The sequence below is a fragment of the Pelophylax lessonae genome, assembly GCF_965119305.1.
Source record: "Pelophylax lessonae genome assembly, chromosome: 2".
NCBI lineage: Eukaryota > Metazoa > Chordata > Amphibia > Anura > Ranidae > Pelophylax > Pelophylax lessonae.
In genome coordinates, this window is record NC_138769.1 from 165,152,516 (window position 1) to 165,176,770 (window position 24,255).

At 41.7% G+C, this 24,255-nt stretch overlaps 1 protein-coding gene across 6 annotated transcripts in view; it reads left to right on the forward strand.

Annotated features, from left to right (window-relative positions):
- Positions 1 to 24,255, forward strand: part of TSPOAP1 (TSPO associated protein 1) — a 432,345-nt gene that overhangs the window by 62,497 nt on the left and 345,593 nt on the right. For all 6 annotated transcript variants that reach the window (XM_082245070.1, XM_082245072.1, XM_082245071.1 and 3 more), the window contains exons 2-4: positions 12,080 to 12,178; positions 17,185 to 17,313; positions 20,894 to 21,070. In XM_082245070.1, coding sequence (XP_082101196.1) covers positions 12,080 to 12,178; positions 17,185 to 17,313; positions 20,894 to 21,070 — 405 coding nt within the window. The remainder of the gene's footprint in view (positions 1 to 12,079; positions 12,179 to 17,184; positions 17,314 to 20,893; positions 21,071 to 24,255) is intronic.

Below are 24,255 nucleotides of genomic sequence, written 5' to 3' on the forward strand. Positions count from 1 at the left end.
CTTGAAGCCTATTGAAAGACACAGATCTAACCCCTTTTTGTTTTTGGTCTTATGCAGTGCTTGATGACAAAACTGAGACATGACGGTTGGAGGCAGTTATATTGGGGCTGGCTTAACATTTTATGCCAGTTTTCAAATCTCCTGTAGGTGGCAGTATCCCCAAATGTCTGAGAATTACAAAATTCCCATGCTCCTCAATTGACTTAGAGATTGTAACCCAAAAAAAAAAAAAGAGAGCCTGTTTTCCCTTATAGCAGAATAAACAGCACAGTGCTTGTGCTGTCTTATCTGTCCATCTCTGTTGTAAAAACCCTGCTTCACTAGTGTGAACTAGCTCTAAGAAATGATCTTCTAGTAAAGCGAGGGGAAAAAGTATTTGATCCCCTGCTGAGTTTGTATGTTTGCCCACTGACAAAGAAATTATCCTTCTATAATTTTAATGGTAGGTTTATTTTAACAGTGAGAGACAGAATAACAATAAAAAAAATCCAAAAAAACGCATTTCAGAAAAGTTATAAGTTGATTTGCATTTTAATGAGTAAAATAAGTATTTAAACCCCTATCGATCAGCAGGTTTTCTGGCTCCCAGGTGTCTTCTATACAGGTAAGGAGCTGAGATTAGGAGCACGGGAGTGCTCTTAATCTCAGCTTGTTACCTGTATAAAAAAGACCTGTCCACAGAAGCAATCAATCAGATTACTATCTCTCCACCATGACTAAGACCAAAGAGCTGTCCAAGGATGTTAGGGACAAGATTGTAGACCTACAGAAGGCGGGAATGGGCTACAAGTCCATCACCAAGCAGCTTGGTGGGGAGGGTGACAACAGTCAGTGCAATTATTCGCAAGTGGAAGAAACACAAGATCACTGTCAATCTCCCTCAGTCTAAGGCTCCATGCAAGATCTCACCTCGTGGAGTTTCATTGATCATGAGAACAGTGAGGAATCAGCCCAGAACTACACAGGAGAATCGTGTCCATGATCTCAAGGCAACTGGGGACCATAGTTACCAAGATAAACATTAGTAACACACTACACCATGAAGTACTGACATCCTGTAGCGCCTGCAAGGTCCCCCTGCTCAAGAAAGCACATGTACAGGCCTGTCTGAAGTTTGCAAATGAACATCTGAATGATTCAGAGGAGAACTTGGAGAAAGTGGTGTGGTCAAATGAGACCAAAATCGAGCTCTTTGGCATCAACTCAACTCTCCGTGTTTGGAGGAGGAATGCTGCCTATGACCCCAAGAACACCATCCCCACTGTCAAACATGGAGGTGAAAACATTATGCTTTTGGGGTGTTTTTCTGCTAAGGGGACATGACAACTTCACTGCATCAAAGGGACAATGGACGGGGCCATGTACCGTCAAAACTTGGGTGAGAACCTCCTTCCCTAAATCAGGGCATTGAAAATGGGTCATGGCTGGATATTCCACCAGGACAATGACCCAAAACACATGGCCAAGGCAACAAAGGAGTGGCTCAAGAAGAAGCACATTAGGGTGCTTCCAGTTACTAAACGTCAGCCTCAAAACCTTAATGACTTGGAGAGGATCTGCAAAGAGAAGTGGGACACAATCTCACCTGAGATGTGTGCAAACCTGGTGGCCAACTAAGAAAAGTCTGACCTCTGCGATTGCCAAGAAGGGGTTTGCCAAGTAGTAAGACATGTTTTGCGAAGGGGTCAAATACTTATTTCACTTATAAAAATAATACATAAAAATTATACTGTGATGTATAACAAAGCTGCCCTCACCTATTAAGTGCACTGTAACCTCTATTCAAAAAGTGAAATAGTAATAGTTTGAATTATAATGCAAAATTAAAGTGTACAAATCTAATGTAAACAATAGTGTACTCAACAAGTAAATAAATCCTGGAAGGAAGGGAATTTGTGATAAAAATGGATATACATGTGGCAAATCAAATCATAAGTCCCAATAACAAAAAGTTGATTAATAAAGGAGTCTCTGATGGAAAGCCATTCAAATGCACTTCTATCTTCAATCCCTCCACCAAGACAGGACCACCCAATGTGCACAAAAATGCTTACCGGATTGCACAGACCCCTTAGTTATAGGGGGTCAGTTTAAGCAGAAGTTATATACAGGGTAAGTATCCAGCATCCAGTAAGTGTCTGCACCCGACAGAAAACATCCACCTGGTATCCACCTGATACAGTTCTCACAGCCAAGCTCCGTGTTCCTCAGATGTTGTAATAAAGAACAAGGGGGCTCACATAGTGAAGTATGCTTTAAGCAGGTTTATTAAATACAAAGCAATTGCACTTACATGGTAGCAGAGAATTAAAAGCGTGTAGGAGAGACACAAGCCGTGGATTCCAAGGCAGACGCAGCTTCCACGTTCCAAATTGCGTACCACCTGGTCCCAGAAGTGACGTAGTAGCGTGGTTGCGATCAGACGTCCCGGCGCGTTTCATCAGCACGTAGGCTGTCGTTATCAAGGGTCATGACACCGGGTGGTCCTGTCTTGGTGGAGGGATTGAAGATAGAAGTGCATTTGAATGGCTTTCCATCAGAGACACCTTTTTATTAATCAACTTTTTGGATAGTGTTATTGGGACTTATGCTTTGATTTGCCACATGTATATACACTTTTATCACAAATTCACTTCCTTCCAAGATTTATTTACTTGTTGAGTACACTATTGTCTACATTAGATTTGTACACTTTAATTTTGCATTATAATTCAAACTATTACTATTTCACTTTTTGAATAGAGGTTACAGTGCACTTAAAAGGTGAGCGCAGCTTTGTTCTACATCACAGTATAATTTTTATCATTTTTCACGTATTTGTTGCAGCTCCCACTTAGGTTTATTTAACCTTATTTATATATATATATATATATATATATATATATATATATATATATATATATATATATATATAATATAATATAATTTTTTGCACATTTATATATTTATAATTTTTGCACAATAATAATTTTTCAGTGTCTTCACTCATTTTTTCCGTTGCACGGATACTATTATAGGTGCATAACGCCAATATTTTTTCAAACTTATTAAAATGCAAATCAATTTATAACTTTTTTTTAAATGCGTTTTGTCTAGATTTTTATAATAATAAACCTACCATTAAAATTATAGACTGATCATTTCTTTGTCAGTGGGCAAAACAAAATCAGCAGGGGATCAAATACTTGTTTCCCCTCACTGTAAGTACAAAAGTCTAATTTTCCAAACTCTAAAAGTTAGTCACCAGGGTATAAAACACCATTATAAAATATCATTCATTTCTGGTGTGTATTTGTGTTCTTTATGTGATTTTGCATTTTTAGATTGTCATTTTGTAAAGCATTGCTGGTTTATGATGGTGGATTTTTTCACCCTGAGTTTTGATGTGTTCTGGCCAGAAGGCTATATTTTAAAATGCTGTAGCATCAATCACTGGTCCTGCTCCTGTGCTCGAGTCTGCAAATGAACACAATTTAGCTTTGTCAAACACATTGTTAGCTCTGCCAAAGAAACATTTTTTAACTTGGTTTAAACCCCACATACATGGGTATTGAAATGAGGAACCTGGTACACGTTACTAATCCTTGCAGACACTTTTGACAGTCAAGAGCTGAAAGAGTAAAATGAGCCGCAAGGCTTCTAAGAAAACTGTTGCTTCACTTTGTACAATGGCAAATTGATTGAAGACCATCACCTTTTAATGCCTCCATTGACTGAGCTCATACCACACAAATTTGGCAGACTCCTGACAATGCGGTCTGGATAAGACAATTAAAATGCAAGCATTAAGTACAGTGTGCAGAATACTCTAGAAAAGTTTGATTTCTATGCCATGTTTCTCCAGCATAGTAGAAGTTGAGCCGATCCAGAATTATTTCAGTGTGAACCTAGCCCTGCACTCACACCTTGTATATTCTTATTCCTCCTAATGAAGAAGGATTCTTATGATTCCTGCTGCATGTTCCATCATGGAAGATACATTCAATTTTCAGGAGTGAGTTCTGTTAGTGCAGGCAGAAAACAAGTTGATTTATCAGGTGATCTACAGTATGTGAATATCCTGTGCTAATGAATTGCATGGATCTGGGAACAAAACTGATGATCAAAAATTAAGACTTTGCAACAACTAAACATGTATAATATATAGTCAGAAATCGCCAAATAAAGTCCTTTACATGAATGTCAATGCATGATATTGTGATCAACTCCACAAAATCAACTCAATCCAGTGAAAAGGACGTGTAATAGTGAAAACCGCCACCAGTCTCCCTTTTTGGGCACATGCTCACCTTAAATAGACCCTCCTAGCAAAGGCCTTATTGCGCTTCTTATAAATAATAAAGCTCCGTTAGCCCAGCTGGACTCTCCACGGGGCTCACACAATACTCAAACTTGACCAATCTAGCAGTCCTTCTTAGGTGATCAGTGATTGATCAATGCTCCAAAATGGTAACACTTTATCAGTTTGCTGCATGCAGAAAGAACAAAATCCCCAGCCTCCTCTATCTTGGATGATACCTCTATATAGGTGTTGCCAGCCTCTTGTCAGCAGCGACACCTTAGGAGGAACTTTCAATTTTGTCATTCACTGTGGGATTAGGCTTCCAATAGGTTTCCAAAGACACAGTCTACTTGGTAAAGTCTGTTTTAGGGCTTTTTACCCACTTTTTGTTAGCGCTCACGTGAATGCACTGAGCATTCAGGATACTGAGCCATGGGGAGTGAATGGTCAAAAGACCTGCATAACAAGGTAATGGAACTTTATAAAGATGGAAACGAATATAAAAAGATATCCAAAACCTTGAATATGCCAGTCAGTACTGTTCAATCATATAAGAAGTGGAAAATGTGGGGATCTCTTGATACCAAGCAAAGGTCAGGCAGACCAAGTAAGGTTGCAACCACAACTGCCAAAAGAAATATTAGGGATACAAAGAAAAACCCACTGGTAACCTCAGGATAAATACAAGCTGTGCTGGAAAAAGATGGTATGGTTGTTTCAGGAAGTACAATATGGGGATACAGTGCCTTGTGAAAGTATTCGGCCCCCTTGAACTTTGCGACCTTTTGCCACATTTCAGGCTTCAAACATAAAGATATAAAACTGTAATTTTTTGTGAAGAATCAACAAGTGGGACACAATCATGAAGTGGAACGAAATTTATTGGATATTTCAAACTTTAACAAATAAAAAACTGAAAAATTGGGCGTACAAAAGTATTCAGCCCCTTTACTGCAGCAAACTCTCTCCAGAAGTTCAGTGAAGATCTCTGAATGATCCAATGTTGACCTAAATGACTCATAATGATAAATAGAATCCACCGGTGTGTAATCAAGTCTCCGTATAAATGCACCTGCACTGTGATAGTCTCAGAGGTCTGTTTAAAGCACAGAGAGCATCATGAAGAACAAGGAACACACCAGGCAAATCCGAGATCTGTTGTGGAGAAGTTTAAAGCCGGATTTGGATACAAAAAGATTTCCCAAGCTTTAAACATTCCAAGTAGCACTGTGCAAGCGATAATATTGAAATGGAAGGAGTATCAGACCACTGCAAATCTACGAAGACCTGGCCGTCCCTCTAAACTTTCAGCTCATACAAGGAGAAGACTGATCAGAGATGCAGCCAAGAGGCCCATGATCACTCTGGATGAACTGCAGAGATCTACAGCTGAGGTGGGAGACTCTGTCCATAGGACAACAATCAGTCGTATACTGCACAAATCTGGCCTTTATGGAAGAGTGGCAAGAAGAAAGCCATTTCTTAAAGATATCCATAAAAAGTGTCGTTTAAAGTTTGCCACAAGCCACCTGGGAGACGCACCAAACATGTGGAAGAAGGTGCTCTGGTCAGATGAAACCAAAATCGAACTTTTTGGCAACAATGGAAAACTTTGTTTGGCGTAAGAGCAACACAGCTCATCACCCTGAACACACCATCCCCACTGTCAAACATGGTGGTGGCAGCATCATGGTTTGGGCCTGCTTTTCTTCAGCAGGGACAGGGAAGATGGTTAAAAATGATGGCAAGATGGATGGAGCCAAATACAGGACCATTCTGGAAGAAAACCTGATGGAGTCTGCAAAAAAACCTGAGACTGGAACGGAGATTTGTCTTCCAACAAGACAATGATCCAAAACATAAAGCAAAATCTACAATGGAATGGTTCACAAACATATCCAGGTGTTAGAATGGCCAAGTCAAAATCCAGACCTGAATCCAATCGAGAATCTGTGGAAAGAACTGAAAACTGCTGTTCACAAACGCTCTCCATCCAACCTCACTGAGCTCGAGCTGTTTTGCAAGGAGGAATGGGCAAAAATTTCAGTCTCTCGATGTGCAAAACTGATAGAGACATACCCCAAGCAACTTACAGCTGTAATCGCAGCAAAAGGTGGCGCTACAAAGTATTAACTTAAGGGGGCTGAATAATTTTGCACGCCCAATTTTTCAGTTTTTTTATTTGTTAGTTTGAAATATCCAATAAATTTAGTTCCACTTCATGATTGTGTCCCACTTGTTGATTCTTCACAAAAAATTACAGTTTTATATCTTTATGTTTGAAGCCTGAAATGTGGCAAAAGGTCGCAAAGTTCAAGGGGGCCGAATACTTTCGCAAGGCACTGTACTTAAACAAAATGGAGCTGCATAGTCGATCTGACAGAAATAAACCATTACTGCGCTGATGCCACAAACAATCCCAGTTACAATATGCTGGACAACACCTTGACATGTCTCACAGCTTTTGGCGCACCCTAATCTGGAGTGAGGGGATCCAAATAGAGCTTTATGGTGACAACTATAAGTGCTATGTTTGTAGAGGGGTCAACAAGGTCTATAGCAACAAGAATACCATCCCACTGTAAGCATGGTGGGGGCTCACTGATGTTTTGGGGCTGTGAGAGCTCTAAAGGCAATGGAATCTTGTGAAAATTTATGGCAAGATGAATGCAGCAGGTTATCAGAAAATACTGGCAGACAATTTGCATTCTTCTGCAGAAGACATGGGATGCTCTTGGACTTTCCAGCATGACAATGACCCTAAGCACAAGATAAAGCTCACCCTCCAGTGGTGACATCAGAAAAAGGCGAAGGTTCTGGAGTGACCATCAGTCTCCTGACCTTAATATCATCGAGTCACTCTGGGGAGATCTCAAACATGCGGTTCATACAAGACAACCAAAGATTTTGCATTGGCTGGAGATGTTTTGCCAGGACGAATTGGCAGCTATACCACCTGTAAGAATTAAGAATTCAGGACCTCATAGACTACTATTACAAAAGATTGCACAGTGTCGTTGATGCTAAAGGGGGTATTACACAGTATTAAGAGAAATGGTACACAGATTTTTGAACAGAGGTCATTTGATTTGTTTTTGTTGCCATGTTTTGTTTTGATTGTGCCATTCTTTTATGGCCTACAATTGAAAATTAATCCCATAAAAAATAAAGGAAATGTGTTTTGTCTGCTTATGTTTTTATTACAAATGGTACATACTGTATATCACCAATTCTTCAAGGGTACCAAATCAACTGTATATGTTTGAAATGCAGTTGATGATATGGTTATCTTGCTGATTATATTATCTACAGTCATTTGCTGTGTAAGCGTTAACTTTTGAGGGAACATGTTTATATTTTATATGTACGGTGCTCCCCATAAATGAGTACGCCCCAACAGATTTATCAGAATACCTTTTACTTTCCTTTCAGAATCAACATTTTCTATGGGACACTATACTACAAAATACTCCCACAAATGCGGGCAATTAATTGCAACCAAGATTTGTTAATTTTCACACACAAAGTATTTTTTCTAAAAAATTAATTCAGCACCATATTGCAAAAATGAATACACCTCAATGAGAGTCCTAGGAGCAAAGCTAAATTTTAGACCACAAAATCCTAATGAACTCAACTACAGGTGAGTCTAATGTTTCATTAAACCACAAAGCTTTACTTGTTAGCCAGAATACTGTAGCAAAAGTGGTAAAAAAATTTAACAAAGATGGGAACTGTAACCATCTCAGAGATGTTCAGGCCGTCCATGGAAGTTAACACCTCGGCAGGAGTGCCTTCTGATTAAAAGGGTTGAAGAAAATTACCATGCAGTTAGCTAAAGAAGTAAAAAGCCAAACTAAGTTGATTGTTTCCCATGACACAATACACTGCAGAGGAATGGCATGCGTAGGTGTTGTACACAAAGGAAGCCTCTCCGAAAGCCCATGCACAAAAAAGCCCGCCTAGAATTTGCCAGGGCCCATGCTGAAAAAGACGGCTACTGGGACTTTGTACTGGAGTGAGGAGACCAAGATAAATTGTTTTTCGAACTGATAGCTTCAAAACTGTATGGTGTCGCAAAGGTGAAGAGTACAAAGAAAAATGCATGGTGCCTACAGTGAAACATGGTGGTGGCAGTGTCCTTCTGTGGGGTTGCATGAGTGCTGCTGGTGTCGGGGAGCTACATTTCATTGATAGTATCATGAATTTACATATGTACTGTTCTGTATTGAAAGAGAAGATGCTACCATATTTCCGTGCCCTTGGTCATCGTGCACTTTTCCAACATAATGACCTAAAACACACATCTAAGGCCACTGTTGCATTTCTGAACACAGTGAAAGTAATTCCGTAGCTAAGTAGGTCTCTTGATCTGAACCCAATTGATAACCTATGGCGAATTCTGAAGAGACAAGTTGAGCATCACTCTCCATCCAGCATTCAGGCTCTAAAAGCGGTCGTTCTTGAAGAATGGAAAAAGCTAAATGTTGCAATGTCGCCAATTTTTCATTCCATTCTTTGAAGACTTGGTTCTGTCCTTAGAAATCATGGAGGGCATACAAAACAATACACTGTGTGCACAATTATTAGGCAAGTTGTATTTTTGAGGATTAATTTCATTATTAAACAACGACCATGCTCGCAGTCAATCCAAAATGTTAATAAATGTCAAACCTAAATATTTAAGAAAGCAAAAGTGAGGTTTTGGCTTTTTTAGGAGAATATCCACAGTATGTATGCACAATTATTAATGGGCAACAATTTTGCAACTAAATGACAAAATGAAAATTTTCCCATCTCACTTTATTTTTTTATCTGTTAAAGTGAGAATAATAAACATTTCTGACATTTCCATACCAATACCAAGACCAATATAGCCACCTTCTTTCAATAACAGCCATAAGCCTTCCATTTATGGAGTCTGTCAGTTTCTTGATCTGTTGACTATCAACTTTTTGTGTAGCAGCAGCAACAGCTTCCCAGACACTGTTCAGAGAGGTATACTGTTTTCCTTCACCATAGATCTCCTAAAAGAAGGGCCCACAAGTTCACAATCGGGTTAGGTCAGGGGAGGAAGGGGGCCATATCATTATTCTTTCAGCTTTAAGGCCTTTGCTTGCTAGCCTTGTGGTGGAGTACTTGGATGCATGTCCTGCATAAATATCATGGTCTTGAAAGATGCAATTTTTTTCCTGTTCCACTACTTGAACAAAGTGTCTTCAAAAACTGGTGATAAGTTTGTGAGTTGATTTTGAGTCCATCTTCAACCTGAAAAGGTCCAACTAGCTCAACTTTATAATACCAGCCCATACCAGTACCCCATCTCCACCTTGCTGACGTTGAAGTGAAGCTCTGTGCCCGTTACTGATCCAGGCACAGGGCCATCCATCTGGTCCGTCAAGTGTAACTCTCTTCTCATCGATCCATAAAACCTTTGGAAAATCTGTCTTCGTATATTTCTTGACCAGTCTTGACATTTCAACTTATCTGTCTTGTTCAGTAGTGGTCGGGTTTAGGCCTTCCTTACCTTGGCCATGTCTCTGAACACCGAACACCTTGTACTTCTGGGCACTCCAGGTAGGTTGCAGTTCTGGAATAAAACCGCACTGAAGGATAATGGGTTCCTGGAACTTTACATTTGATTCTTCTCAAATCTTTGGCAGTTAATTTGCATCTTTTTTCTCATCATGTTTCTTGCAACCCTGTTGACTATTTGCAACAGAACGTTTTAAGGTTCTGTAATCAGGCCCTAATATCTTAGCAATTTCAAGAGTGCTGCATCCCTCTGAAAGTCTTTTAAAGGTTTGACCCTTCATCACGGACTGTGGAAACTTCATACTGGACATCTTGCAGCTTGAATTCTGTGCCTTTCCACTCTTCCTCCAGACTTTGGGACCTTGATTTCCAAATGAAATGCAAAATTTTCCACAGCCAATGATGATTTAGGGAGCCATGTCATCTGCTGGTGTTGGTCCACTGTGTTTCATCAACTCCAAAGTCAGCGCAGCCCTCTACCAGGAAATTCTAGAGCACTTCATGCTTCCTTCTGCTGACCAGCTTTATGAAAATAAGGATTTAATTTTCCAGCAGGACCTGCCCACACTGCCAAAAGTACTAATACCTGATTTAATGATCATGGAATCACTGTGCTTGATTGGCCAACAAACTCGTCTGACCTAAACCCCATAGAGAATCTTTGAGTATTTTCAAGAGGAAGATGAGACATCAGACCCAACAATGCAAATAAGCTGAAAGCCACGATCAAAGAAACCTGGGCTTCCATAACACCTCCATGCCACGCTGCATTGATGCAGTAATTCATGCAAAAGGAACCCCGACCAAGTATTGAGTGCATGCTATACTGTACGTGGACATACTTTTCAGTAAACCAACATTTCTGTATTAAAAATCCTATTTTTATTTTGTCTTATGTAATAATCTGATTTTCTGAGAGCCTGAATTTTGGGTTTTCACTAGCTGTAAGCCATAATCATCAAAAATTAAAAGAATGATTGAAATATATCGTTCTGTGTGGAACACATCTATATAAAATAGGAGTTTCACTTTTTCAATTGAATTACTAAAATAAATCAACTTTTTGATAGTCTAGTTTTATGAGATGCACCTGTACATGTCAACCCATTGACCTGTCCCTGGATTTTCTATTGTAGTTTACTCTTTTTGTAGTTTTATTCAAAACAGTTATGAAATGGTCAGGGGCATGATTCTGAACAACCAAGGAAGTAATATGAGGTAAGCAGCTACCTTTTTATAGTACATCTGTCTTTTAATTTGTATCTCTGCCTCTAATTTACACTACCTTGTGCTATTAAATTGATAATACAACACACACACACACACACACACTAGTGCTCTGCAAAAAAAAAAAAAAAAATGGTTTCTCCATCTTCCATGCCAAGAAAGTGGAATGTTTGCTAATGTGCTTGATTGCAGTTTCTTCAAATCTCCCCAGCAATTCCCCAAAGTTTTTCTTAATAATGACCATGTTTTCAATAACTGTGCCTTCTTTATTGTGTATACATCAATCTGCCCTGTTTTAGACATATAATACATGTTTGCCTTTATTTCATTAACATAATTAAAAGTGAATGTGTGAGTTTCTGGCAGCAAAATTACATTTTGGTTGACGTTTAAACAACAGAGTGTTTGCAAAAAAGTTCCATAATTACATGGTTTATTCAAGATTTTGCCAGCTGCTGCCAGGAAGAAACTGTTCTAACTGGCACTTTTTTACAGAGCTGGCACTATGACTGCTACTAGTTACTCTTGTTAAACATTTAATAATCTATTGTTTAATCATAAGGGTTTTTTTTTTGTACTTCTATCTTCTTGGAGTTCTGCAATTAACCATAATTAACTATTTTCCCATGATATGTTAAAACACACATTCATTTTTTTTATGTTAAAGCCAAACTCCAGGCAAACGACTACGTGAACATACATAAATAAAACCCACATATGGGAGCTGTTTTACATGCCAAGATCTTTTTATTTCTGTCCATCCAGTCCTGCAATTAACATGGTTATGTCCTGTATCACAGTCCTTACCAATACCTAATCTCAGTTAGGTTCTTACACTGCTTGCAATTAAGAAATTAATCATTTTGTAATAATACAAAGTTTTTTATATATTGTACTATTATATCTATCCTGTAGTTCATCTTTAAAGTGTATTGTTCTCAGCATTTTAACACTCTTCCTTCTTTTCATCTACTCTTAAAACGATGATAATTTAGGTGCAGTTTGTATAATAATATTTCGATTGATATCATACAGAATGCCGGTGATGGTTCTCAATCAACACAAGAATTGCTGAATGCACTTAGAGATTTGGAACAGCGCTGTAAAGATTTACGAGAGGAAAACATCATTCTGGTATTTGTTTTTTTTTTTTTTTTGTGACAAATAGTGCATGCATCTAGTGGGAGCATGTTTTACTCATTTAGTCAACTTTTATTTGATGCAGACAGCACCGCAGCCACAATTTTTTGTCTCGTAAAAGCAAGGTGTCTAACAAAAGCATCAGACATTCAGGCGAGAGGGTGTGCTTGTGGGTGGGGCCACTCATTCTGCACCCTTTGCTCAGGCATGCAGTCAGGAGGGTGTGCTTTTGAGCGGGGCCACTCGTCCTGAACCTTTTACCATGTGCACGCTCATTAATGCCCAGGCCCAGAGTGGACAGCGTTCACGTGGAAGTCAAACAATATGGTGGTACCCCAGCTTGAGGATGAGCAGTCCACTGTGTCCAGTTGTTATTTACACAGAGTCCTTCTGTATAAGTGCTGTCCCAGGTTAAAAAAACACCTTCCTCGTGTATGTTGCATTTAGGACGGACACTGCTGAGCCCGTGCTCTCTCCACTGGGAACTGAGGTACTGAAACGTAACCCTAGCATGGGTAAGGCGACTGACTTGCTAGTGCAGTACACTGTTTGCAACCTGCCTTCATGCTTAAATGAGAACACCTCTCCTCCAGATAAAAGAAAAAATGCCCATGAAGACTCCGGTGTAGGACATCTTTTTGGTCTAGTCCAGAAACCAGGGAGCACCTGAATAAATGTGTAAACAAAAAAAAAAAAAAAGTTTAAAACAAGTAAATATATTATCCCTTTCGATCTACAGTTTTTTTTAATGCTAGCAACCTAAAGAACTAAAGATTAAAAATAGTTATCCTTAAAAAATAGCATTTATTTCTGGTTTATTGTAACACACCTTTTCGCTAATATATGGTAAAAAATGAGTACTTCATTTAAAATTCATCCCTTACAATTCCTATTTGAGCAAAACAAGATGACTGCTGCTCAGTCGACTCACTTACAAAGTCCCATGATATCATCACTAATAATCCTTATCACTCATCTTTGTTTAACGCCTTTTCACAACACATTTGACAGTTTTGCATTTTGCCAGCCTTGACTTTCTTTGTAGTTTTGCATTTGGTCACATAACATCTCTGAGCTCCAAGTTGGTGCTGGAAGAACTCCCTCTACCAGTAGCTGTGATCACAGGTCTGAACATGAAGCAGGTGACTATATTACACCAGCAGCTGTCACTGACTGTAGGCCCTGTTCTAATTGACATCTGAATGATAGAATATCTGCACTCAAGGCCGCCAGTCCTACATGTATTATTTGTACTTGACCTAGGGCAAATGCCTTACTGTCCCTGAGCCCCATCCTCCACTGAAAATAGGTTTGGTACAAAAAATTACTTTTGGGCAATTTGGGTAGGCTTGAATAGAAACTTTTGGGAAACGTATTTGAGAGAGATACCAGGACTACCATTACTGAGGTATTCTTTTGGAAATGTTATTCATTCTGTCCAATGGTTTCAATATTTAAATTCATTGCCACAGAGCAATACTATATATTTCTTTAATGAGAAGTATACCTAAAAATTGTATGATTTAACTGCAAAATTTTTTTGGATCATGTAGTCATTTTATTGTGACACTTGATCACATTTTTACAGTTTTATTTTGCAGGGCATCATTTTATTAAATTATAACTATTCAGTAATGTATGTATGGATACTGTATATTTTGCTTCCCTACTTAACCTGGATTCATATTGATGTGTGAGCGTTACCATGTTAACGCTCGTTGGTAAGGCCCCTTTTTTGTGTGTTTTGGGGTATTTATTTCAAATAGACTTGTTACCTCAGAGCACTAGAACATATAGATGTGGGCTGGCTATTTTTGTATTGTGTGTAGAAGCATTACAGTGTAAGGGAACTTAAAAACTACCGTATTTTCTTTTATTTATGTTTTACCCAAACCTGGAAAAGGCTATAGTGACTGCACCAATTATTGCCCGATATGCCTTATAAACGTGGACTTAACTGATGACTAAAATTCTAGCAAATCGAATGAATACTTTCCTGTCAAAATATATCCATCCGGACCAGGTAGGATTTGTACCTAACAGACAAGCCCCTGATCAAACCCGTAGGATAATTGATATTATTTCGGCGCTACAATCCAACTGGAACAATGGAGGACCTAGTAAGGAAATGCTGCTATCACTAGACCTATGTAAAGCCTTTGACTATCTTGTGGGACTACTTATTTTATGTGCTTAGGGGGATATGGATTTGGCCCGAATTTCTTTATGGTTCTGACTTCTCTATATAGTGAACCCACCGCCAAGATTTTAATCAAGGGACATAAGTCGGAACAAATAAACATAAAGAGAGGTACTATACAAAAATGCCCCCTATCCCCTATCCTATTCATATTAGCCCTGGAACCCTTGGCCATCAAGCTAAGACTTCACCCGAACATTAAGGGCATACATTGTGGAGACCACGAACACAAATGTGCCCTTTTTGCAGACGATATTCTCCTGCTCTTATCCTCACCAATTACAACATTTCTCCCATATATCGGATCTATCCATTAACCCTTCCAAATCATTAGCTCTAAATATAAACTACTGTTACCCAATTAAAACACACATTCCCTTTTAAATGGCAGAAAGGTGACCTCCTATATCTGGGGATCTTCCTGACACCCAAAGTAGATGCCTTGTATCAGATGAATTACCCTCCTTTTATATAAGAAAATGCTAACTGATCTTCCCAGATGGGGAAAAAAGCCCCCCGTCATGGTTCGGCAGACTGTACCTGATTAAAATGAACCTTTTGCCTAGAATATTGTACCCTTTTAGAACGCTCCCTATTGCAGTTAGAATTTCAGAATTGCGTGAATTTCAAACCAGAACTCTGAGATTTGTGTGGGCTACAAAGAGACCCCGAGTGAATAGAAATACACCTAAAATGAGGAGAGACCTGGGAGCTCCAGATTTTGCAAAATATTTCTATGCAGCACAGTTACCTCAACTGACCCGTTTCCATTTTTCTGCCCACCAACCTACTTTGAGAAAAATAAAATCAGCGCTTTTACCCCACAACACTGAAAAGCGATTTAATGTGGCTGAAATTGAGAGATAGACCTATGGTGTTATGCCCCACCCTATCCTTTTCTTTAGGTTTATGGGGTAGGCTGTCAAAACCATATGGCTTTAAATCCCCACATGCTCCCATGGCTCCCCTAATTGGCAATCCGGACTTAACCCCGGGTCTCAACTCACACAGCTTTGCATGGTGGACCAATAAAGGTCTAATTCGAATAGCAGACTACTACGATGGCAGAGGAGCTCTGACCAGGGAGGTCTTAAACAAATACCAACTGCCCAACTCGGGGTTCTACCGCCACATTCAAATAACACACTTTCTGATATCCCTGCAAAGCGCCTCGGACCGGAGTACTTATACATCAATGGAATATTTGTGTAGGACATACGATAAGCATGCAGGCCATATATCCAAAATCTACAACATCCTGACCTCAAAATCAGGAAAATTTGTTTTATATGCAAAAATAGGAACAAGATGTTAATAAGATATATGAATTGGATGAATAGATTCGAATAGCCCAAAATGCATCAAGATCATACATAAATACATCATTGATGGAGGCCAATTATAAAGTACTAATGAGATGGTATATGGTCACAACGAGAATAGCAGCATATTCGGAGGGAGCCTCCTCTTAGTTTCCGAGGGTGTGGATTGCAGGGTACGGTACTACACATATGGTGGTCCTGCCCAAAGGTTAAACGCTTTTGGATCCGGATCTATAACTTTATTTATTCACTCACACAAGTAAATCTGACCAGATCTCCGCAACAAGCTTTATTGGGCTAACTATTCATAAAACCTATACAATACATGCTATATACAAATTCAGCTCGTATGGATTGGTGCCCTTTAGTTGGTCGACCTGTTTTGTGGGTTCATCGCCTCCCCGGACTAGGACATGTATGGAATTTTTCAATCCACAAATGTTAAATCCATACCATTAGAATAATGTGTCACATCAGCAAGTAGGTGTTACCAATATGTATATCTGTCATATACAACTTTAGTGTGGTTTTAAGGGAATGTCAAATCCCTTATGTGATGGAATTATAGGATTACCAAAAAAGTAGTTGAAAAAGGCCAACAGAGATGGTAACCACCCAAGATTCCTTTCCCACCAATGCCAACTAGGAGAATCTGGCTTAATCAGCTTGTGGGGAGAACCCTGCATGTAGTTTTACATAGCACGAGGGAATAATGGAGGAGTGATAGGTCACTAGCAGCCTTTATTTACATCAGAAAACTGTATATTGAACTCTCACATCAGTAACCACCAGTCCCACAGCGCAAAGACCTCCACATGAAACATTCTAGGGTCCTGTTCAACAATGCCACCTGTCGTGCACCATCCCCACATCACATAGACCTTGTTGAGGGGGAGAAGGCGGTTTATATCAGCACTGTGGGAGGGGGAAAAGGCTGCACATGTACATTTTCTGTGTTTTGTCCCTCTAAACATAGGGTAAGGATGAAAAAAAAATAAATGTTAATGTGCCAGAAATCTAGTGTGTTCTACCTTCCTCTTTGGCATGACAGCACAGGTCTGAATTTCTATGTATGTGGTGTCAACCCTGCCTACTTAATTTCTAATGGATTATAAAGAACACAGACCTCTGCTCTTTCTCCCACCCTTTCCTCATCCTTATAACTCTTCCTTTTACACAGTCAGAGAACCCAGAAAGTTATCAACTCCCAAGATTTCTGGCAAAAGATCACCTTTTATGCACGTAATAAACAGATTTAACAAAATCCTTTGAAGTGTATTTTAAGCAGACCAAAAGAGAACAAATAAGAGAAGTTCCTATAGGAAGTTGGTTCGCAGATGCAATACAACTTGAGTTAATGCACATTGCAATGCGCACACATAGGTGTGAATGGGCCTTTAAACATCTATCTGGGATCTTGTACTATAATTGTAGTTTTTAGAAGCATTATACTGACCTACTTAATTCATATTGTACAGAGAAAAAGCAGCGTTCCTGAAACCGAGGAGAAGGTTAAAAGACTGAAGAGAAAAAACGCAGAGCTTGCAGTTATAGCAAAGCGTCTGGAAGAAAGAGCTCAGAAACTCCAAGAGGCTAATCTTAAAATGGTATGTGCTATGTTACAGGAAGTTATCCCAAACTGAGATGTGAAAGTGATGCTGTGCAATTGACAGTTTACCCCTAGGGGTCAGTAAATGACTAAAGTTTTTTCTTTTTTTTTTTTTTAAGTAAAAATTGTGTAAAAACTAGTGTAAGGTATTACAGTGATTTGCCAAGACTGCTGGTGACTAGGAAGGCTTCACAATTTAAGAATTTTCTGCAGAATCTATTGCAATTTTGCAATGTTTTCTTTTAGACTTCAGGTCCCTTATAGACCCCGTTCACACTGGGGCGACTTGTCAGGTGACCAGGTCGCCTGACAAGTCGCCGTGGGTCGCCTGCCATAGAGTAGCACAGGACCCGTTCTAATAGGAGCTCCGACTTAGAAAAAGGGTCCTGTACTACTTTGGGGCGACCTGGAGCGACCTGCATTGACTTCAGTGATATGAAGTCCGTGCATGCCGCTCCGAGGTCGCGGTGCGAGCTGTGCACTGCGACTTCACAGGTCGCCCCGGGAAGTCGGTTAAGGTGAACATGTATTAAAACCAGTAAGGCTGGGTTCACACTTTACACACATGCAAATTGGAAGCGGGATTCCCTGCATCCAATTCGGATGACAGGCGAGTGTGACTGGCTCTCAATGGAGCCGGTTCACACAGCTCAAGAGCGGCCGCGTTCCGCATTTAAAAAGGATCCTGTGCATCTTTGGTTCCAAATCGGGTGCAAATTCAGGCAAAAATTCTGACCTGATTCACACCTGAATCGGTGAAAAGCGACACACCGGACCACATGCTGTGGACCGCAGCATATGTGAACCCAGCCTGAAGATGAAAGTCGTGAAAAAAAAGACCTCATGAGATGCATGGCAATTATTAGCCAGGAAAGCTGCTTTTATAGGCATCTATCATTTTTAGGTTTTTGACTGGCTTTTGTTCACATTAACTTACACTGGCTGAGAATGACTTTAGGCACTGGCTAGACCTTGTTTTACACTTGTGGTTGTAGGGTGGTACGCAGTAAAAAAAAAAATTTGAGCTGCATTTTTTGCGAGCTCCCAACAGCTCACCCTTAGGTTGGAATGATAGCAGACTGGGGTGTACACATGCAAAGCAATGTGGCGTGGCAACAATTATTCCACTTGAATGGGGTCATGGCACTGCGGTTAAGGGTTTTAAAGAGTTTAAATGGGTGATGAGGAAGCAACATAATGCCTCTTCACTGCCTATTAAATGCCCTCTGAGGGGGATTGCTCTTCACAGGGCACAAGTGTAAATGAGCCCTTAGAGATGAGAGCATGTCTGAAGACCTAACAGATGCTTCTTTGTCAAGTGCCTATTTTGTTCCCCTAAAACACTGGGGCAACGCGATAAAGCATTTGCAACATCTTTTACATTGGCTCATTGGCCATCCAATAGTTTGTTTTTGCAAGGGTTCAGATATGTGCTTTCACAATGTGTTGCTATGGCTGTAACTATTTAGAAAAGTATTGCCACAAGTTCATAGATAAAGAAACTGTAGGTCAAAATACTAAATCTAAGTTTGTGTACGGAGACAGACCAGATTTATTGAGGGATGGAGGGAGTGTTAACTTTTTGCTTTTGTATTTGTTTAATTGGTTGCTAGGTTGCAGTATGGCAGCATCAAAATGGACAGTGGCGGGTTCTATGCTACACAGCCAGCAAGCAGCTATGGAATCCGCCCATTGCTGTCATTTACAAAGCAGGCATGCTTGATGGGGAACCAGTTTTCTCTATCAGGTCCACTTCCCTTGTGATTGGCAGTGGGTGCATTCCATAACCATTTTTGGGCTGACTGATGGCTGTGGAATGTGCTGAACTTCCATTTGCTGTCAATCACAGAGGAGGCGGACCTGATGGGTAACTCCACCTACCCCACAACAAAGCTTCTCAGCTGGTGTTCCTGTCTGTGTGACAGGTGCACTGGCTGAGTGGGGAACTCGATGGGGACTGTCGTCTGACAAATTCCACTGGCCTACTTCCAACCGGTACATGAAACTCGCAACCAACAAGAATTCTGGTGTGGTGGCACAATAGAATTTTAAAGGGGAGGTCTACAACACTTATAATTCCAGGGACTGTCTTCTGATCTGACACCCCTGACTCAATAGCTGAACTCTGCCAACTGGCATCTGCCTGTCCCATGAGACTGCTCTTACTGGCCACCGCGGTAGTCTCTTTGAACTCTGGAATGGCAGTTGCAGGGTGCATGAAGTCAAAGAAAATTTGTCAAACCATAACACAATTATTGATGTGCATTGGCAAGTGAAAAAAAGCAAGCATTTTGTGTCTGCTGTTAGGCAGGGCTTTTACCTTTTTAAATGGTTTAACTACTTGTCCTTCGGAAGATCTACCCCCTTCATGACCAGGCAATTTATTGCGATACGGCACTGTGTTACAATTGCGCGATCGTGCGACACTGCACCCAATAAAAAATTTGCCCTTTTTTCCCCACAAATAGCTTTCTTTTGGTGGTATTTGATAACCTTGGTTTTTATTTTTTGTGCTATAAACAAAAAAGGGCAGCAATTTGGAAAAAAAAAAAAAATAATAATTTTTACTTTCTGCTATAAAACATACTTAATAAAAAAATTGAAAAAATCGAATTTCTTCATCAATTTAGGCCAATATGTATTCTGCTACCTATTTTTCGTAAAAAAAAAAAAAAAAAAATCCCAATAAGCATATATTGATTGGTTTGCACAAAAGTTAAAACGTCTACAAACAATTGTTTTTTTTTTTTTTAATTTATTTAATTTTTTTACTAGTAATGGCGGCGATCAGCGACTTACAGCGGGACTGCGATATTGCAGCAGACAAATTGGACACTTAACACTTTTTGGGAACCAGTGACAATAATAGTTATTAATGCTAAAAATATGCACTGTAACTGTACTAATGACACTGGTTGGAAAAGGGGTTAACATCAGGGGCGATCAAATGGTTAACTGTGTGCCTAGCCTGTGCTTTCTCACTGTGAGGGAGGTGCTTTGACTAGGGGAAGGCATTGATCCATGTTCCTGTTTTACAGGAACACAGGATCAATATCTTCCCTTCTGACAGAACGTCAATCTGCCTTGTTTACATTTGTAGATTTGCCATTCTGCCTGTGCACTAATCAGCGGGTGCTGGCGGACATCGAGTCCGTGGTAGTCACTACTGGGCTCCCGCTGTTTGAAATCACAGCAGAAACGGGTCGGTGCGGCTCCTGTGCACGGCCCAGACCCAGAAGTGTCAGCTCACATATAAGGGAACAGTATCTGGCACAGAGTGGCCGCCCTGCTGCAGTATATGTACAGTGGGTGGTTCGCAAGTGGAAATACAGAGTACATGTTCACTTTAAAGGGGACCTGAAGTAAAAAAGTAAGCATGCACAGTCCCATGGGCAACCCCACAACTCAGTCAAAAGGTAATAGAGATTTCATTTAATTTTACACTAACATGATGTTTCATTTTTAATCTAAATCTTTACTAGGCAAGTCTGCATATTTATGATTATTTTAAACTGAATATTCAGATTCGTGTGTGTCCAGTGATTGGTTCTCTCTAATGACAAAACATTGGTTTGTAGGTAAATACTCCCATACACTTAAAAGGAGCCAGCTTGGAGCTATGCAAGAAGGCATTTGCACATCAACGAGCAAAGGATATGCGTGAGCAGGCCAGCGCTCTATTGGAGAAAGACAAGCAAATTGAAAATTTGAAACAAGAATGTCAGGAACTACAGGCCAAACTATCTGCTGGAAAGGTAAGTGCATTAAAGTGTTTTCTCACAAAGTATTTGAAAGTGTTAGGAACCTTAGTTCAATGTGCATGTTTAGCGGTGGATGGAATAATAATGGGTGGTTTTGATCAGTATATTTTTATTCAAAGATTTTGTTAGTTGTGATTAAGGGCTCTTGCACATGAATGACAAAACCCATTTGATGTAAATTCCAGTATCTTCCCCAGATTTGTTTCCATTTATTGAATGCTTTACTCAAGTTTATAACCGCCCTGGCTTATTCCTGAGCCTCGTAAAGCCTTTCTTGTCAATGGGAGACTGTATGCTGTACCTGGGCTTTCCGCGTGGAGGAAAAATGCCGGAATTTACTTTGAAGGAGCTCAACCGCCTGTCTGCAAGAAAGAGAATAATCTTTAAATGTGATAGAATTAGGGGTTGATGCAGGAGTGCAATACTACACAGTGAACACACTGCCAAAGTGATTCAGTTAAAGTAAACTAAAGGCAAAACATTTTTCTCTTTCGTTCATTGATGGACACCGCTTCTGATCTTCTTAACCATTGGGTTATACTGCCCCCTACAGGAGTAAGGCAGTAGGCAGAAAAAGTCTGGCTACGCCTATAGGCATTCCCAGGGGTATACTCCCTTTTCTCTGCTATAGGTACTCAGTTTTTTCTGCCTAGTCAGGAGTGAGGGCCTAGTTCCCTGCTGGGATCTCTGGTCCTGGCAATTTTTTTCTTTTTAAATAGATTTTTTTCTCCTGTTTTTTTCCTGTGAAATCTACAATCAAATGTTGGACTGGGCGACGGGCTGGAAAATCTAGATCCTGTTGTCACCCCAGTCTGGCCAGCAAGTAAGCGCTAGGTCAGTCCCGACATGGCCCCTACCAGACGGGGGCGGGCATGCGAGTTAAACGCCTCGCGAGGTCACATACGACCGGGTCTTGGCCCGAGTCGCAGCATTCCGGCCTGGCCGACAGCCCTCCATTTCGATGGCGACGGGTTTCTTCTAGAGCGGTGCCCGTCTGGTTCCTGGTATGGTAAGTAGCTGTCCCCCCTCTCCCCCTGGAGGGTTTTGGGGTGAATGTGGGCCCCTTTATGGGACGGTTGGACCCCCAGGTTCCCCACCTTGTCATCAGGCACCCCCCTTCATCTCTCCCCCAATCCTAACCCCCCTCCAGGTATGCTGGGGCTGTGTGGATGGTCTGGTCCACCTCCTGAGGTGGGGGTAGGGCGCCATGCTGGTGATGGGGGCGGGGGGGTGCGCGACCAGACGATCTGCTGTGCGAGGGTGGGGGGGGATTTGTACCTGGTGGTGGCTTCTTCTGAGGCCTGTCCTTGAGGCCTAGGGATCCCTCATGGGTCCCTGGGAGCCTCATGGTACCACAATTTTGTTGTAGCCTTGTACTGCAATGCACATTGGCCATGTTTGTGTAGTCCGGCTGCCATTTTACAGTGGTCTGCCTTAGAAAACCGCAGTGGCCAGGTCTGTGTAGCCTTCTTGTCTCCCTCCCTGCTGAGGATCGATTTGGTGCTCTGTGACTGGCAACCAGGTGGTGTTGCCAGAGCGGTGGTGGTTGTCCCTTAGCAGTGTTTTACACTTTTTTTGTGAAGTCCCTCTTGTGATTTATGGAGGCTTTGGATCTCTCCACCTGATCCCCTCTCTGGGGCTTCGGGGCCCTCCGGGTCCCATCCATCCATCGATGCACTGACGGCGGTCCTGGAGTCCTTTGTGTCCCGAGTGGAGGTGGCTTTTTGGCAGTTAGCTGGCATAAAGGGCCCCCCGCCTTCCCCTGCCTCATCTGTCTTACCAGATCCTTAATCTGATTTGGCCACCAGGGACGTGGGTCACCCTGCTGGGTCTGCGACCATGCGCCCTGAATCTTCAGATAGTGAGGATTCCTCCACTTCTGCAACTGTGCACGAAATAGCGCTGGTGGACGCAGTAATTTAGAGTATCTGTGCTTGAGACTTAAAGTTGGAGGGCACAGCTGCGACTCGCAAGTCATCCAGAGCGGCAAAGGTGTTCCCTTTCCCCTCCTATTTTGACAGAATTGTCACTAAAGAGTGGGAATGACCAAAGAGTGCCCTTAGGGTCCCTAAGCGATACCCATATTGCCGTGACGTCATCGCGTATGTTGTGCCACGCACCTCCGGCAGCTTCTGCGGCCTTCTTAGGCCGCCTCCCTCAGCCTCGCTGAAGTGTGTTTTACCCGCCGCGGCCACACTGGAGTCTGCATGCTGTGCACAGTCGGTCGGGACAGTGAGTGATCTTCTAGTTCTTAAATCACAGTACAGTGACCAGTCAGACACAGTGCACGTTGTGTAACACAGCCGCCGTGGCCACCCACCACCCACAGCTGCCCGGTGCCAGCAAGCCACCCAGTCCCACACACCCACAGTCTTGTGTGTCAGCCAGCCACAGGCCCTGCCTGACTGTTCCAGCCACAGGCCCTGGGCCTGTACCTGCCAGCCACCCACCACACAGGGTGCCAGCCATCCACCACAGTGTGCCAGCCACCCACCACAGGGTGCCAGCCATCCACCCACCCAACCACCACAGGGTGCCAGCCATCAAAGGGTGCCAGCCATCCAGCCATCAAAGGGTGCCAGCCACCCACCACAGGGTGCCACCCACCAAGGGGTGCCAGCCACCCACAAAATCGTGCCAGCCACCATAGGGTGCCAGCCATCCACCCACCCACCACAGGGTGCCAGCCAGCCACCAAAGGGTGCCAGCCAGACACCCACCCACCACAGGGTGCCACCGACCCACCACAGGGTGCCAGCCTGCCACCACTGGGTGCCAGCCAGCCACCAGAGGTAGCCAGCCACCCACCCACCACAGGGTGCCAGCCACCCAACAAAGGGTAACAGCCAGCCACCCACCCACCACAGGGTGCCACCCACCCACCACAGGGTGCCAGCCAGCCACCCACCACAGGGTGCCAGCCACCCACCAAAGGGTGCCAGCCATTCATCACCACAGGGTGCCAGCCAGCCATTTTGTTTAAGCCTATATTAGTGTCTTTCCAAGTTTCAATGGAGATGGATGGAGATAGAAAAATTAAGTGTGATCTGGGACTATTTCTCTTCTCCATCTCCAGGGAAATCAAAAGCACTGTGCAACATTTGCAAAAACAATGTAAGCATGGGATCAATAACTGCAAAAAAACAAAAATATGTCTAATCTTTTGGCCCATCTAAGAG